The sequence below is a fragment of the Mauremys reevesii genome, linkage group 24 (genome assembly GCF_016161935.1).
Source record: "Mauremys reevesii isolate NIE-2019 linkage group 24, ASM1616193v1, whole genome shotgun sequence".
In the NCBI taxonomy this organism is placed as follows: Eukaryota; Metazoa; Chordata; order Testudines; family Geoemydidae; genus Mauremys; species Mauremys reevesii.
This window is the reverse complement of record NC_052646.1, coordinates 3,048,117-3,062,337: the sequence shown is the minus strand read 5'-3', so window position 1 is coordinate 3,062,337 and position 14,221 is coordinate 3,048,117. Positions and strand designations below refer to the sequence as shown.

The window sequence follows — 14,221 nt, the reverse complement described above, 5'->3', positions numbered from 1 at the left end:
GACACTACCCCCCAGCCCTTCTCTCTCCCCATAAAGCTTTAATGTTTTACATCTCAAGGTCTGTCATTAAATAATTACTTTCTAACCCCCCCCAATGTCCTGCAACTGTGAATATATAAATTGATAAACACTGAAAAATGCTTAAACCCATAATCCAAACTCCACGGGGAGCTCACGGGGTCACTAGGCTGCTGTGAGCCCAGTCAGCTCTGCCTGCCGCACCTGCAGCAGGGCCAGGCTGGAAGGGAGATGCTAGGAAAGGGGAGACCCTGGCTGGGAAGGAGCAGGGACCCAACAGCCCTCAGGGGAGAGGGGAGCTGGGCTAGGGATTGGAACTGGGAGGCCTGACTGGGCCTCCCTGGGGGGACCCTGCCAGGGGACAGCTTGGAAGTGCCTGGGGTGATTCCTGATGCAGGGCCCTGCAGGGGCAGGAGAGCGACTGTGAGCTGAGTCCAGGGGGTGGGCAGACGGGTAACGGGAAAGGGGCAGAGAACTCAGCCCAGCTGGGACAAAGGCTCCTACGTCTTGTGTGTGGTTGGACTCTGATACCCTGGAAGGGGGCTGAGCTTCTGCACTGACCCAGCCAGAGAGCTGAGCCAGGCGAACAGTCCCAGCAGGTTGGGAAACTTAGACTGGAGAAACGGAGGCAGAGCAGCGGCAGCACCGTGCCCAGCCAGGAGGTGGTGGCGACCCATTCGCAGTCAGGTGTAGGGGGCTCCGGATGCTGGGCCCCAGCACGGCCGGGCAAAGGAGCAGGGATGGCTCCAAACCCAGGCCCACCGACAGCTGTGCTGCTGCGGCTCCTGTTTGCAGTAGGGGAGTGAAAAGACCCCGTTGCAGAGGCAGACGTCGCCCCAAGCAGCAAGGAAAGCTCCTTGCACTGGCCCTTCGGCTCAATCCAGCCTCTCTTTGTCCCGGCTGAGGACGTGCACCGTGACGATGGCTGTGACCAGGGCTCCCAGCACCACCAGCAGGAGAATCCCCTTCACCTGGCAATAGCTCGCTGGGCTGCTCGCAGAACCTGAAGGAAGAAACATGTCAGGGTTGGTTCACGTGGGGAGTGATCGGGGATGCTCTGCGGTTGCTGTACCCATAGACTGCAACAGAGGAAGGAACCCGCGCCCCAGGCTGCAGAGGAAAGTGAAAAAAACCCAGGGTCTCCGCCAATCTGACCTAGGGGCAAATTCCTTCCTGACCCCAGCTTCCCGCCATTGGATCTCGTGCTCTCTTCAGCTAGATTAAAGATCCCTCTGCAATCGGAAATCACTGACACTTATAGGCTAAGATCCAGTCACCTGCCAACCTTCTCTTAAACTAACTAGACTGAGCTTCTAACGTCTCGCCTTATAAAGTGCATTTCCCAGACCTCAGATTCTTGTTGTAGCTCTTTCCTGAACCTTTTCCAGGTGGACAGTTTCTACATTAAAAGAACCTGGTGCCCGGGCTCGCGGCACAGCTCAGGTTTGGCACAGTTGTGACTCAGGGGGCGGCCAGGCCAAATCTGAGCCAGTGGCGTCGCACACGGGGCTGCAAGGCCCAGAACAGGAAGCTGGGCCCAGCACTGCGGGACAGGAGCTGCCTCTGTGCGTGTGGGGCAGGCTCACTCTCCCATCCCCCAGGCCAGAGGGTGCTGCTGCAGGGGGGCTCTGGCCCCCTCGGTGGGGTGAGGAGGAGGCAGCTGCAAAGGAGGAAGGGAAGGACAAAGACGCTGGGTCTCTGAATTTGGGGTGGGGTGCGGAGACTTTACTCACCATTTCCTCCAAACCCGTGATTTGTACTAAACTGACCACGACTCACTGTCTTTAATGTCTCCATCCTCCCAGCACCCCCGGGACGGTGTCACTTGTCCTGGGTCTGTACAGCACCTAGCACTGGGGGCTCTTGATCCAGACTGGGGCTCCCAGGCCCCACGGCCATGCAAAAGCCACCCCCCCCCTCCATTTTACAGCTAGGGAACTGAGGCACTGAGAGATTAAGGCCCAGACCCTCAAAGGTATTTGGGCTCCTCACATCCAGTGGGAGTCAGCAGCCTAAATACATTTGAGGAGCTGGGCCCAAGGGACTTGCCCAGGAGAACACAGCGAGTAAGAGCAGGGAAGCAAACGCCGGTTTCCCAAAGCCCAGTACCCTAACCACTGAGCCAGCCTTCCTCTGAGCCTGAGCTGGGGCTGAGAAGGAATCGTAAGTTTCCTTGGTTGAAACAGGATCTCACTGGAAGCAGGAGACCCCGTCAGGGGCTGGGTCGGACCCTGAGGTAAATTCTAGCTCTGACGAATGCAGAAATCTACAGGCTGAATCCAGAGCCTCTTCCTCCAACTTCACTCAGGCAGAAATATGAGTGACAGATATATTAACAGATACATAACAAGTGGAAAGAGAACGGACTGTCGCTGTAAGGCCCTGTTGTGCTGCTAGAGGAGAACAAGGTGGCTCCAGTGTTAATGCCAATCAGGCTCCGAGGTTGCTTATACTGAGGACTATTTACCTGTGGCTGGGGAGTCGCACAATGATTTGACATCTACAGTGTCTGCGGCCCAGCTGGCTCGGTTACTAGCGTTACATCGGTAGAAGACGTCACTTCTGTTTGCGTTAATCACTACGTGCAGCAGGGATTGGTTCCCAGGGAGCTGATGGTCCCTGTCAGACGGGATCCGGGACGTGCCTCGGGACCAGCTGTAGGTGACTCTGTCAGCGCCAGGCACGGAGCAGGACAGGGTAACGTTGCACTGGCCGAGCTCCGGGTGGGCAGAGAGCACCGTGAGGTTTGGCTGCCGCACTCGGTCTGAAAGGAGAGACCCTGGTGAGAGATGCTGAGGAAGGCGGCTGCCGTCAGTGACACACACTGGGGAAAAACGTGATCTTTGCTACTCACCAAACACAGAGACACGGAACTTTGTGATGTCGACATGGCCTCCTCCAATACCAATTAGCAAGGAATAGAGGCCACTGTCTGACTTCTTAACGGGATCAATCTGCAGTGAGAGAGTCTCAGGGTGGAAAGTGACTCTGTTGATAAAATGTGGGGATGACCCAAGGTCAGGGGGTTCCCCTTTATTAAATGTTACAATCCGATACGTCTCTGCTGAGTCTAGTGTGACCTTCCAGGTGATCTCTGCCCAAGGTTCCGGCAATTTCACTGGCTGTAACTGGATGGATTCCCCTGCAATTGCAGCCACTTCCATTTCTTTACAACCTGGGGGTTCAAAAGTACAAAGAGCAGGTGAGTTAAGGGTTAACTGAGTCCCAAGTTTGTCAGCGAAACATGGGCTGAAACAAGACCATTCTTAGCCTGGTTTGAGGTGAATTTAAAGCAGCTCAGAGGCGCTGGGTAGGCAGCCCTGGGGAAGGAGGGCTCTGTTTATCCACAGCACAGGTATGGGACAGGTGCTATGAGCCTCCCACAAACCTGACTTGGAGCAACGCTCTCTAAGGGTGAGCAGGGACAGCTGTATTTAAATACCATGTCGGTCTCTTGGACCTGCAACAACGTTTGAATTAAAATAATAATCCCTAGTGTTTATACAGGACCTTTCACCAGTAGCTCTCAAAACAAGGTACACAGGAGGTAAAACAGCCTTATTTCTATCTTGCAGATGGGGAAACCGAGGCACAGAGTGGTGTAATGACCTGCCCACGGTCACCCAGAAATCCAGTGGAGCAGCCAAGAAGAGAAGCACGTCTCCTGGGTGCCAGCCTGGTGCTCCCTCCAGGTACTCGCTAGGCCAGCTGCAGCTTGTAGTTAAACTTTGAAACAGTGGCCCTTAATTCTATTCTGTGCTGGGTGTCACTGTCATTTACACCCACTCCGAGGTCCTTTCACAGGGTGGGGCCTGAGTGTAACTGAGATCTCTGCATCCGAAGAAGTGGTCTGTAGCCCACAAAAGCTCATGCTGAAATAAATTTGTTAGTCTCTAAGGTGCCACAAGGACTCCTGTTCTTTTTGCGGATACAGACTAACACGGCTGCTACTCTGAAACCTGAGAAAGTTAGGATTCGCAGAGGAAACATAATGTTCATCCAGCCAAAAGTGGTTTTAATTAGGGCTGTCGTTTAGTCACAGTTAACTCACACAATTAAGTCAAAAATTAATTATTAAAAAAAATAGCAATTAATTGCACTGTTACACAATAGAATACCAATTGAAATTCATTAAATATTTTTGGAAGTTTTTCTACATTTTCAAATATATTGATTTCTATTACAACACAGAATACAAAGTGTTCAGTGCTCACTTTATATTATTACTTTTGATTACAAATATTTTCACGGTAAAATGATAAACAAAAGAAATAGTATTTTTCAATTCACCTCATACAGGTATTCACATGGCATCTTTTTAGTACTTTTGTAGTTGGGGTTGCAAGGTATTTAATGCCAGATGTGCCAAACATCTGTATGCCCCTTCATGCTTGAGCCACTCCAGCTCTAATCTACTCCTGGCTGATCTGAAATTATTCTTATCAGTATTGAGTTTCTGATTGTTTTCTTTCAATATTCTTTTTAATTAGAATATTTATTCAATGGGGACAAGAAATATAATTATTTTAGATATTTTCCCCAAAAGACAAACCAGTTCTAGCATGAACCTTGGCCTTTAAAAAAAATGAATATTTTTTCAAAACAGCTTATTTTGAAAAATTACACTTTTTGGAATTTTTTACATGGAAAATACTAAGTAAAACTATTGAGTGCATTGGTAGTTCTGTGAACTTTTTTTTCTTCATTTTCACTATTTTTTTCCAAAATTTCAAATTTTGATTTCTCTCTGAAAATAAAACACTTTCCAAAATTATATTTAAAAATCATTTATCAATGTATAGAAATCATTTATATTCATTCATTGAAATGAATTTCATGAAACACTCACAAAAAAAATTATGGAAGAAAAATTGAATGGTCAAGTTTTCAGATTTGCTGAAATTGCTGCAAACTTTTTTTTATCAGCTCTAGTTGCAATTTAATAAACTTCTGGAATTATTATTAATTATTTTTATTATTTATTATTCATTTATTTATTATAATTGTTATAATGCAGCAGTTCCCCAGAGCCCCACTGAGGGCTTTGGCTCCAGATCAGACTTCGGGAGAGAGACCAGGGAGCAGTAGGAGGCTCTTGTGCTTTTTTGTGGTGCCACCACTGGATGGGGACAAAGACCCGCACTGTGCTAGAGCAGGTTACAGGTTTTTAAAGGTGTTTTTCTGCATAGACTCAAGGGCGGCTGACAATCGTATTACAGCCCCTTGAATGGCTGATTGTGTCTGACTGTCTCTAAGGTCATTTCTCTCTTTCTCTCTCTCTTTGCCTCTGGGTCCTGGGGAACGGTGGGTCTTGCTGCCAACACTATAGCGGGGGAATGGCTGCAGTCAGTGTCTCCATGTAGCAAATGATCTGCCAGGCGTTTAGTAGTCGGGTCCCTGATGTGATGGGAACCTCAAAGGGCTGAGAAACGCGACTGGCATCTCAGGGTCCTGTCCCAGCCTCTCCGTAGCCCTTAGGTTGGCAGGAGAGGGGAGCTTGGGCCTTCCTAGGGCTGGTTGGTGCTGGCAGCAGCTGGAACAGCATTTCTGAGTTTTCCAACATCCCCACCTGTGGTAACGTCTGGGGCCAGGGTGTGCACAGGCAGAAGTGAAAATAAACAGAGGCTGAGAAGATCCTGGGCCTGATTCTCCATCGCTCTGCACCTTGCAGGGCCGTTTCCCCCAGTGCAAAGCGAGTGTGAAATGCCGCCATTGTGAACCGGGGACATTTCACACCCAGGGCAATGGAGGATCAGCCCTTTCCAGGGCTCCAATCCCCAGCGGGCTTGGAACATCTCAGCCTTCGCTCAGAGTATCAGGCCGCGCCATCTCAGCCCCATGATTCTCATCAGTGAGTCGCATCCACCATTCCGCTACCAACCCCTCCTCGCTCGGCTCCTGAGCTGGGCTGTCTCTCTCTCTCTCTCAGTCTCTGTCCCGCTCCAGTGGCCTGTGTAGTTTGGCGGCCCGGCTGCGGCTCTGTGTGCAGGTCACGCTGACAGTGTGGCTGGCCCCCGGCAGTCCCTGTGCAGGGGGTGGGGAGCAGGGAGCGGGAAGCACTAATCCATGCGGACCCTCCTGAGCAGTCGCCAGCAGCCACCAGGGAAGCAGTGATAACCCTGCCCCTGCTCAACGCCCTGCTACCCCTAGGGACCAGGGCTCAGTGTATCCCCTGCTCCCTCCGTCCTCCCTGCAACGCTGTGCCCCAGACCCCTCCTTTTCCCTCCCCCAAGCCCTCCTGTCTCCCTGCCCCAGAGCCCCCCATCGCTCTGTGCTTCTCCTTTCATTATCCCAACCCCCCCATCTCTTCCCCTCCCAGTGTCATCTCTCTGCCATCTGCTGAAGGGAGATGCAGGCCCCAAAGCCCAGGGACTCACAGGGCCTGTCTACCCCTCTCCTGGCCACCCTGGGATCTTCAGGGTCTGGGCAGCTTCCCACTGGTCTATCCCCCAGCTGCTGGAGAGGATGATGGGGACCCAAGTGCAGGGTTTGCAGGGGATGCTGTTTGTCACCGGTGGTTTCCTGCCCTGGAATTCAGACAGATCACTCACCGCCGGGCTGTGAAACCAGCAGGAGCAAGAGAAGGGAAGGCCGCAGAGCCCCCTCCATCCTGGCAGCGAGGGGCAGGCAGAGCGGGCGGCCGTCAGTCTGTATAACGGGTGTCCTGACCGAACAGGGCCGGAGCGGGTTAGACGGCAGGGTCTGGCTGAGTGGCCGATCCCTGATGGTGCCGAGAGGCTGCAGAGAAATGACCCGCCCCTCAGCTCTGCAGCTTCCCCCATGAGACGCTCTTTCCTTTGTGGTAACCCGCGCAGTGAGCTCAAAGCAGCCCAGGGCGCTGGGCTGGGGAAGGTTCCTCTTACTGGCCTTGCTCAGGGCTGAGAGGGGCGGCGGGTGGATCTGAAACGGACACGGCTCCTGCAGTATTGGAAAGTTCTGTCTATTTCCCCAGAGAGCCTGTCACGCTAGGCCTTGAGGGTCGGCTGCTCAGGACACCAGGGCTCCCATTATCTCCAGTGTGCAAGGGCCAGAGATCGGGCCCCCAGGGCTCCCACATTCACGGCAAGGCCCCTTCCCGCTGGCAGCGAGGGGTCAGGGAGCTCAGTGCCAATGAAACACTGGCCTGAGTCACTGGGAGCCGAGTGCCAGGCCGTTCCCTAGCCCGAGGCCTGGTCACAGGGATCCAGTGACTCTCAGCATGGCCGCAGCGCGGGGCGTGATGCAGGGGCAGGTGCTCAGCCCAGCTGGGACAAAGGCTCCTACGTCTTGTGTGTGGTTGGACTCTGATACCCTGGAAGGGGGCTGAGCTTCTGCACTGACCCAGCCAGAGAGCTGAGCCAGTCAGAGCAGGTGGGGAGACATAGACTGGAGAAAGGGAGGCAGAGCAGCGGCAGCACCGTGCCCAGCCAGGAGGTGGTGGCGACCCATTCGCCGTCAGGTGTAGGGGGCTCCGGATGCTGGGCCCCAGCACGGCCGGGCAAAGGAGCAGGGATGGCTCCAAACCCAGGCCCATCGACAGCTGTGCTGCTGCGGCGCCTGTTTGCAGTAGGGGAGTGAAAAGACCCCGTTGCAGAGGCAGACGTCGCCCCAAGCAGCAAGGAAAGCTCCTTGCACTGGCCCTTCGGCTCAATCCAGCCTCTCTTTGTCCCGGGTGAGGACGTGCACCGTGACGATGGCTGTGACCAGGGCGCCCAGCACCACCAGCAGGAGAATCCCCTTCACCTGGCAATAGCTTGCTGGGCTGCTCGCAGAACCTGAAGGAAGAAACGTGACGTGATTGGTTCATGCGGGGAGTGATCGGGGATGCTCTGCGGTTGCTGCACCCATAGAGTGCAAGAGGGGAAGGGGCCGGGGTGTCTGGGAACCCGCATCTCATACTGCAGAGGAAAGTGAAAAAAACCCAGAGTCTCTGCCAATGTGACCTAGGGGCGAATTCTTTCCTGACCCCAGCTTCCCACCATTGGATCTTGTTGTGCTCTCTTTGGCTAGATTACAGAGCCCTCTGCTATCAAAAATCACTGAGACTTGTAGGCTAAGATCCAGTCACCTGCCAACCTTCTCTTAAACTAACTAGATTGAGCTTCTTAAAGTCTCACCTTATAAATTCGTGTTTCCCAAACCTCAAATTCTTGTTGTAGCTCTTCCCTGAACCTTCTCCAGGTGGACAGTTTTTGATCTACTGTTGCTGGGGCACATTTTAGCCCTAAGTGGATTGGCTACAACTACCATCAGAAATGACACATACAGCAAGAATGACTGCTAACAGGACTTATTGCTGTAGAATGTCACCTTCACAAAATTCCTGGAGAGAAACTGATTTTGAGCTGCTGCTGACGGGGTTCCTGGCCGTGCAGGTAACAGGTGAGACTCCACTTCTGAGTCTGTGCGAGATGAAAATGGATCCCTCACTGGAGACAATTGTGCTCTCTGCTATCTGGTTCCAGGTGTAGGTCACATCCTCTCCTCCCCCCCGGAGGGTGCAGTGCAGGGTGACGTTACATGTCCCATTCACAGTGCACATGGAGTCCTGCACGGGGAAGATTTTGATGTCTGACTCTGTCAGTCGTTCTGTTTGGGAGGAAAAAAAACTCATCAGTGATGACAGCTGGTTCTGGCACCTGCTGTGCAGGTGAATTTGGAAATCGTGTAATTCTGAAAGGGGGAGAAGATGAGAGAGAACAAACAACCCGTGACAGATGTTGTCACGTTGCTCTGTGCACCACTGGAAGGTGCCCGGATACCGCGGTGATGAGGGCAGTGGAAGAACCTACACAGAGCGGAGTGGCTGGACAAGATCCGGAGAGGGGGGCTGCAAATCAGGTGTGAGTTTGCTATGCAGTATAGCTGCAGAAAGGCCAAGAGCGCAGCTTCCTTCTCACTTCAAGGGGCTTTGGATCAGGCCCTGTGTGGTTCTATCTAAAGTGCTTACATGGCCCCCATAACGGTAGTGTCTCTCAGTCTTTATCCTTGCAGCACCCCTGTGAGGCAGGGCTTTAATCCCCTTTGTACAGATGGGAAACTGAGGCACACAGTGGCTAAGTGACTTGCCCAAGGTCATGCAAGAAGCCTGTGGCAGAGCAGGGATTTGAACCCATCTCCCCGAGTCCCTAACGAGAACCCAAGCCCCTGGGCCACCCTTCCAGTCTGAGCTCCACCTGGGAAGGGTTCAGAAAAGAGTGACGAGAACGATCGGCAGCCTGGACAACCTGCCTTATAGCGAGGGACTGAAGAGGCTCGTGTCTAGCTCATCAAGAGAAGGTTTTGTGCCACAAGCTGTGCAGAGTCTCACCAGCAGCTGCCGGAAATGCCCAGGGGACAGGGCTGGGAGATCACGATAGCGATACGAGTATCGAGAGCCTGCCATGCCAGAGGGCAAAGCTCACTTCATCCCGCGCTGCCATGGAACCTGCCACCACAGACCATCCTCCCCCTGCCCCAGCCACATCCCCCAGCAATGCCCCTCGTGGCAACAAACTGAACAACCAGAATCCAGAACCATCCATCTGCTGTGGAGAGAAAGGGGCTGAAATCTCCACCTGTGACTTACTGTACACGTGCAGGGCGAATCTCTGGAAGGTGGGTTCAGCGATTCCCTGTATGGTTATTTGTGCTGTGTATGTGCCCGTGTCCTCCTGGCTTAGGTCAGTGAGTTCCAGTGAGTAGCTCCCGTCAGGGACTCTCAGTCGCTCTGTGTAATGCTGATCTATCACAGTGAGGGGGGCTTGTTTTCCTGGTGCCACAATTGCTATAGTTGTTTTTGCAGTCCAGGCTATGCTGGTAACCAGGGTTCCTGTGGGAACCACAGGAGAGAAAGTGACCGACTCCCCCTGAATCCCGTTCAGCCTCACGGGCCCCGACTCTCCTCCGGAGGCTCCTGCAGCTGGGAAGACAGAAGAAAAGGAAATGGTAAGAACTAGCCAGAACAAACCCCTCCCCCGCCTCCTATCACAGACAGACCAAGTTCTCCCCCGTTCACCTGTTAAAATATCTCCACAGAGAACCTGCCGCAGAGGATAAGAATAAATAAACCATTGCCTACATTACCCCAGTTATGGACCAGGCCCAGGGTGTGAGGTGCTGTACAAGCACAGAACAGCGACAGTCCCTGCCCCACAGAGCTGGTGCCCTTTGTTGGCCTCTGGGATATTATACTGCCCGTCAGTTTATTGTTAAGGTGTCTATTCTTCCCTGGTACAGCCGGGCAACTTTCCTGGGTGCAGGGGGAAAGCAGGCTGCACAAGCCCTGCAGGCTGCACAAGCCCTGCAAACTACCGTCTGCGGGCCACATCCAGCCCACAGGACTGTCCTGCCTGGCCCTTGAGTTCCCAGCCGGGGAGGCTGCTCCCGGCCCCTCGCCTGCTGCTCCCCCTCCCCCGCAGCCTCAGCTCGCCGTGCCGCCAGTGGGGGTTGGATGAGGGGCAGAGGGTCCTGGGGGGCAGGCAGGGGACAAGCAGCAGGGGGCAGTTGGATGGGGCAGAGGTTCTGGAGGGGCGGTCAGGGGACGGGGAACAGGAGGGGTTGGATAGGCGTGGGAGTCCTGGGGGACCTGTCAGGGGGCGGGGGTGTGGATAGGGGTCAGGGCTGTCAGGGGACAGGGAGCAGAGGGGTTGGATGGGGTGGGGTCCCCGGGGGTGGTTGGGGCAGGGGTCCTGGGAGGGGAGGTCAGGGGCAAGGAGCGGGGAGTTGGATGGGTTGGGGTTCTGAGGGGCAGTTGCGGAGGGGAAGAGGGAGGGGGCAGGGAGGGGGCGGGGCCAGGCTGTTTGGGGAGGCACAGCCTTCCTCACCCGGCCCTCCATACAGTTTTGTGCCCCGATGTGGCCCTCGGGCCAAAGAGTTTGCCCACCCCTGGTCTAGCAAGAGTAGAACTGGGCCGGAAATGGAGAGGGAGCTGAGGTGGGGGAAGAAGGTTTTTAGATGCAGATTAAACAAGCCCCAAGTGCCTCCCCGCCCCCTGTTTTCTCTCTTCCTCTTCTGCTTTTTTTCCTCTTTTCTGCCCTTCTTTCCATCCCCCCCTCTGGTCGTCTTCTCGCCCGTCAGCAGCCCCGTGCCCGCCTTGCTCAGCCCGATATTACAGCAGATACACGTGCACCTGCGGGACAGCACCGGTCCCCATGGCGATAGTATCCGAACCCCTCCCTGTCTCTAATGGAGTTCTCCTCCTAACACAGGGGTTGTCACCCCCACCTTCAGAGAGGGGACCTGAGGCGCAGGTAGTAGTCCTTAATTCTAATCTGTGCTGGGTGTCACTGTAATTTACACGCACTCCGAGGTCAGGTTCAGAAAATTCAAAGTTAGGATTCCCCAAGGAAACACCATTTTCATCCAACCAAAAGTGGTTTTAATTAGGGCTGTTGCAGTTAACTCACGCAATTAGCTCAAAAAATTAATTGTGATTAAAACAATTAATAGTGACTAATCGCACTGTTAAACAATAGAATAGCAATTGAAATTTATTGAATATTTTTGGATGTTTTTCTACATTTTCAAATATATTGATTTCTATTACAATACGAATACAAAGGGTACAGTGCTCACTTTATATTTTTACTTTTGATTGCAAATATTTGCACCGTAAAAATGATAAACAAAAGAAATAGTGTCAAGTATCAGAGTGGTAGCCATGTTAGTCTGGATCTGTAAAAGCAGCAAAGAGTTCTGTTGCACCATATAGACTAACAGATGTATTGGAGCATGAGATTTCGTGGGTGAATACCCACTTCATCGGATGCATGTGAAACAGTATTTTTCAATTCACTTCATACAAGCACTGTAATACACTCTCTTTATTGTGAAAGTATAACTTACAAATGTAGATTGTAAAACTTCAGAGCCTACAAGTCCACTCAGTCCTACTTCTTGTTCAGCAAATCACTGACAAACAAGTTTGTTTACGTTTACGAGAGATACTGCTGCCTGCTTCTCATTTACAGTGTCACCTGAAAGTGAGAACAGGCATTCGCGTGGCACTTGTGTAGGTGGCGTTGCAAGGTATTTACATGTCAGATGTGCTAAACATCCATATGCCCCTTCATGCTTTGGCCACTCCAGCTCTAATCTACTGTTGGCTGATCTGAAATTATTATTATCAATATTGAGTTTCTGATTGTTTCTTTCAATATTCTTTTAAATTAGGAGAATATTTATTCAATGGGGACAAGAAATATAATTATTTTAGATATTTTCCCATAATAACAAACCAGTACTAGCACAAACCTTGGCCTTAAAAAAAATTGAATATTTTGCAAAACAGAATATTTTGAAAAAATTAAAATTTGTGAAAATTTTGATATGGAAAATGCTAAGCAAAACTATTCAATGCATTGCTAGTTCTGTGAACTTATTTTTTTCATTTTCATTCTTTTCTTTCCTATTGAAAATGGGATTTTTTTCCAAAATTGCAAAATTTGATTTATTTCTGAAAATAAAAACACTTTAAAATTATTTTTAAATTATTTCAATGAATTCCATGAACATTCACAAAAAAGATCATTATGGGAGGAAAAAAATTAAATGACAAAGTTTTCAAATTTGGTGAAATTTCTATTTTCATCAGCTCTAGTTGTAATTTAACAAACTTCTGGAATTATTATTTATTTATAATCCCCACTAAGGGCTCTGGCTCCAGATCAGATATGGGGGAGGGAGACCTGGTAGTAGCAGGGGACTCTTACGCTTTTATGTGGAGCTGCCACTAGATGGGGACAAAGACCAGCGCTGTGCTAGAGCAGGTTACAAGCTCTTAAAGGTGTTTTTCTGCATAGACTCAAGGGCGGCTGACAATCCTATTACAGCCCCTTGAATGGCTGATTGTGTCTGACTGTCTCTAAGGTCACCTCTCTCTTTCTCTCTCTCTTTGCCTCTGGGTACTGGGGAACGGTGGGTCTTGCTTCCAACACTATAGCGGGGGAATGGCTGCAGTCAGTGTCTCCATGTAGCAAATGATCTGCCAGGCATTTAGTAGTCGGGTCCCTGGTGTGATGGGAACCTCAAAAGGCTGAGAAATGCGACTAGCATCTCAGGGTCCTGTCCCAACCTCTCCGTAGCCCTTAGGTTGTCAGGAGAGGGGAGCTTGGGCCCTTCCTAGGGCTGGTAGTGACTGGCAGCAGCTGGCACAGCATTTCTGAGTTTTTCAACATCCTCACCTGTGGTAACGTCTGGGGCCAGGGTATGCACAGGCAGAAGCGAAAATAAACAGAGGCTGGGAAGATCCTGGGCCTGATTCTCCATCGCTCTGCAAGCGAGTGTGAAATGCCGCCATTGTGAACCGGGCACATTTCACACCCAGGGCAATGGAGGATCAGCCCTTTCCGGGGCTCTGATCCCCAGCGGGCTTGGAACATCTCAGCCATCGCTGGTGTTGACTCAGAAGATCTGGCAGCTGCCTGGAGCCACCAGGAGAGCAGTCATGATGCTGCCCCTGCCCACTGCCTTGATACCCCTAGGGACAGGGGCTCAGTGCATCCCCTGCTGCAATATGGCCACCTCGCAGGAGTCCCCCTCTGTCCTCCCTGCAACGCTGTGCCCCTGACCCCTCCTTTTCCCTCCCCCAAGTCCTCCTGTCTCCCTGCCCCAGAGCCCCCCATCGCTCTGTGCTTCTCCTTTCGTTATCCCAACCCCCCCCATCTCTTCCCCTCCCAGTGTCATCTCTCTGCCACCTGCTGCTGGGAGATGCACACCCCAAAGCCCAGGGACTCACAGGGCCTGCCTACCCCTCTCCTGGCCACCCTGGGCTCTTCAGGGTCTGGGCAGCTTCCCACTGGTCTATCCCCCAGCTGCTGGAGAGGATGATGGGGACCCAAGTGCAGGGTGTGCAGGGGACGCTGTTTGTCACCGGTGGTTTCCTGCCCTGGAGTTCAGACAGATCACTCACCGCCGGGCTGTGAAACCAGCAGGAGCAAGAGAAGGGAAGGCCGCAGAGCCCCCTCCATCCTGACAGCGAGGGGCAGGCAGAGCGGGCGGCCGTCAGTCCATATAACGGGTGTCCTGACCGAACAGGCCCAGAGCCGGAGCGGGTTAGATGGCAGGGTCTGGCTGAGTGGCCGATCCCTGATGGTGCCGAGTGGCTGCAGAGAAATGACCCGCCCCACAGCTCTGCAACTTCCCCCACGAGACGCTCTTTCCTTTTGTGGTAACCCGTGAAGTGAGCTCAAAGCAGCCCAGGGCGCTGGGCTGGGGAAGGTTCCTCTTACTGGCCTTGCTCAAG

General features: G+C 52.4%; 2 protein-coding genes across 5 annotated transcripts in view; one reads left to right on the top strand and one right to left on the bottom strand.

Moving 5' to 3' along the window:
* The window catches only part of CD244 (CD244 molecule), a 69,941-nt gene that overhangs the window by 16,012 nt on the left and 39,708 nt on the right, over positions 1-14,221 (top strand). For 3 of the 4 annotated variants that reach the window (XM_039512375.1, XM_039512381.1, XM_039512374.1), the window contains exon 2: positions 3,594-3,710. The gene's annotated coding sequence lies outside the window, so the exon portion shown is untranslated. Of the gene's footprint in view, positions 1-3,593; positions 3,711-9,896; positions 9,925-14,221 lie in introns of those variants that run through there. The other variant, XM_039512380.1, reaches the window with a different exon arrangement.
* Positions 894-13,964, bottom strand: LOC120390083 (natural killer cell receptor 2B4-like). The gene is made up of 4 exons (XM_039512383.1): positions 13,889-13,964; positions 2,873-3,193; positions 2,486-2,782; positions 894-1,021 (listed from the first exon to the last, which is right to left on the bottom strand). Exons 1-4 carry the CDS (start codon positions 13,944-13,946, stop codon positions 894-896), a joined length of 804 nt encoding a protein of 267 aa, XP_039368317.1. The 5' UTR covers positions 13,947-13,964.

Bases quoted from the DNA above. Each gene is read 5' to 3' on its own strand.
- LOC120390083 (XM_039512383.1), bottom strand. From the start codon at position 13,946: ATGGAGGGGGCTCTGCGGCCTTCCCTTCTCTTGCTCCTGCTGGTTTCA. The intron at 3,194-13,888 runs GTGAGTGATCTG...TTGAACCCCCAG, and splicing joins GCTGGTTTCACAGCCCGGCG to GTTGTAAAGAAATGGAAGTG. The intron at 2,783-2,872 runs GTGAGTAGCAAA...CTCTCCTTTCAG, and splicing joins GTTCCGTGTCTCTGTGTTTG to ACCGAGTGCGGCAGCCAAAC.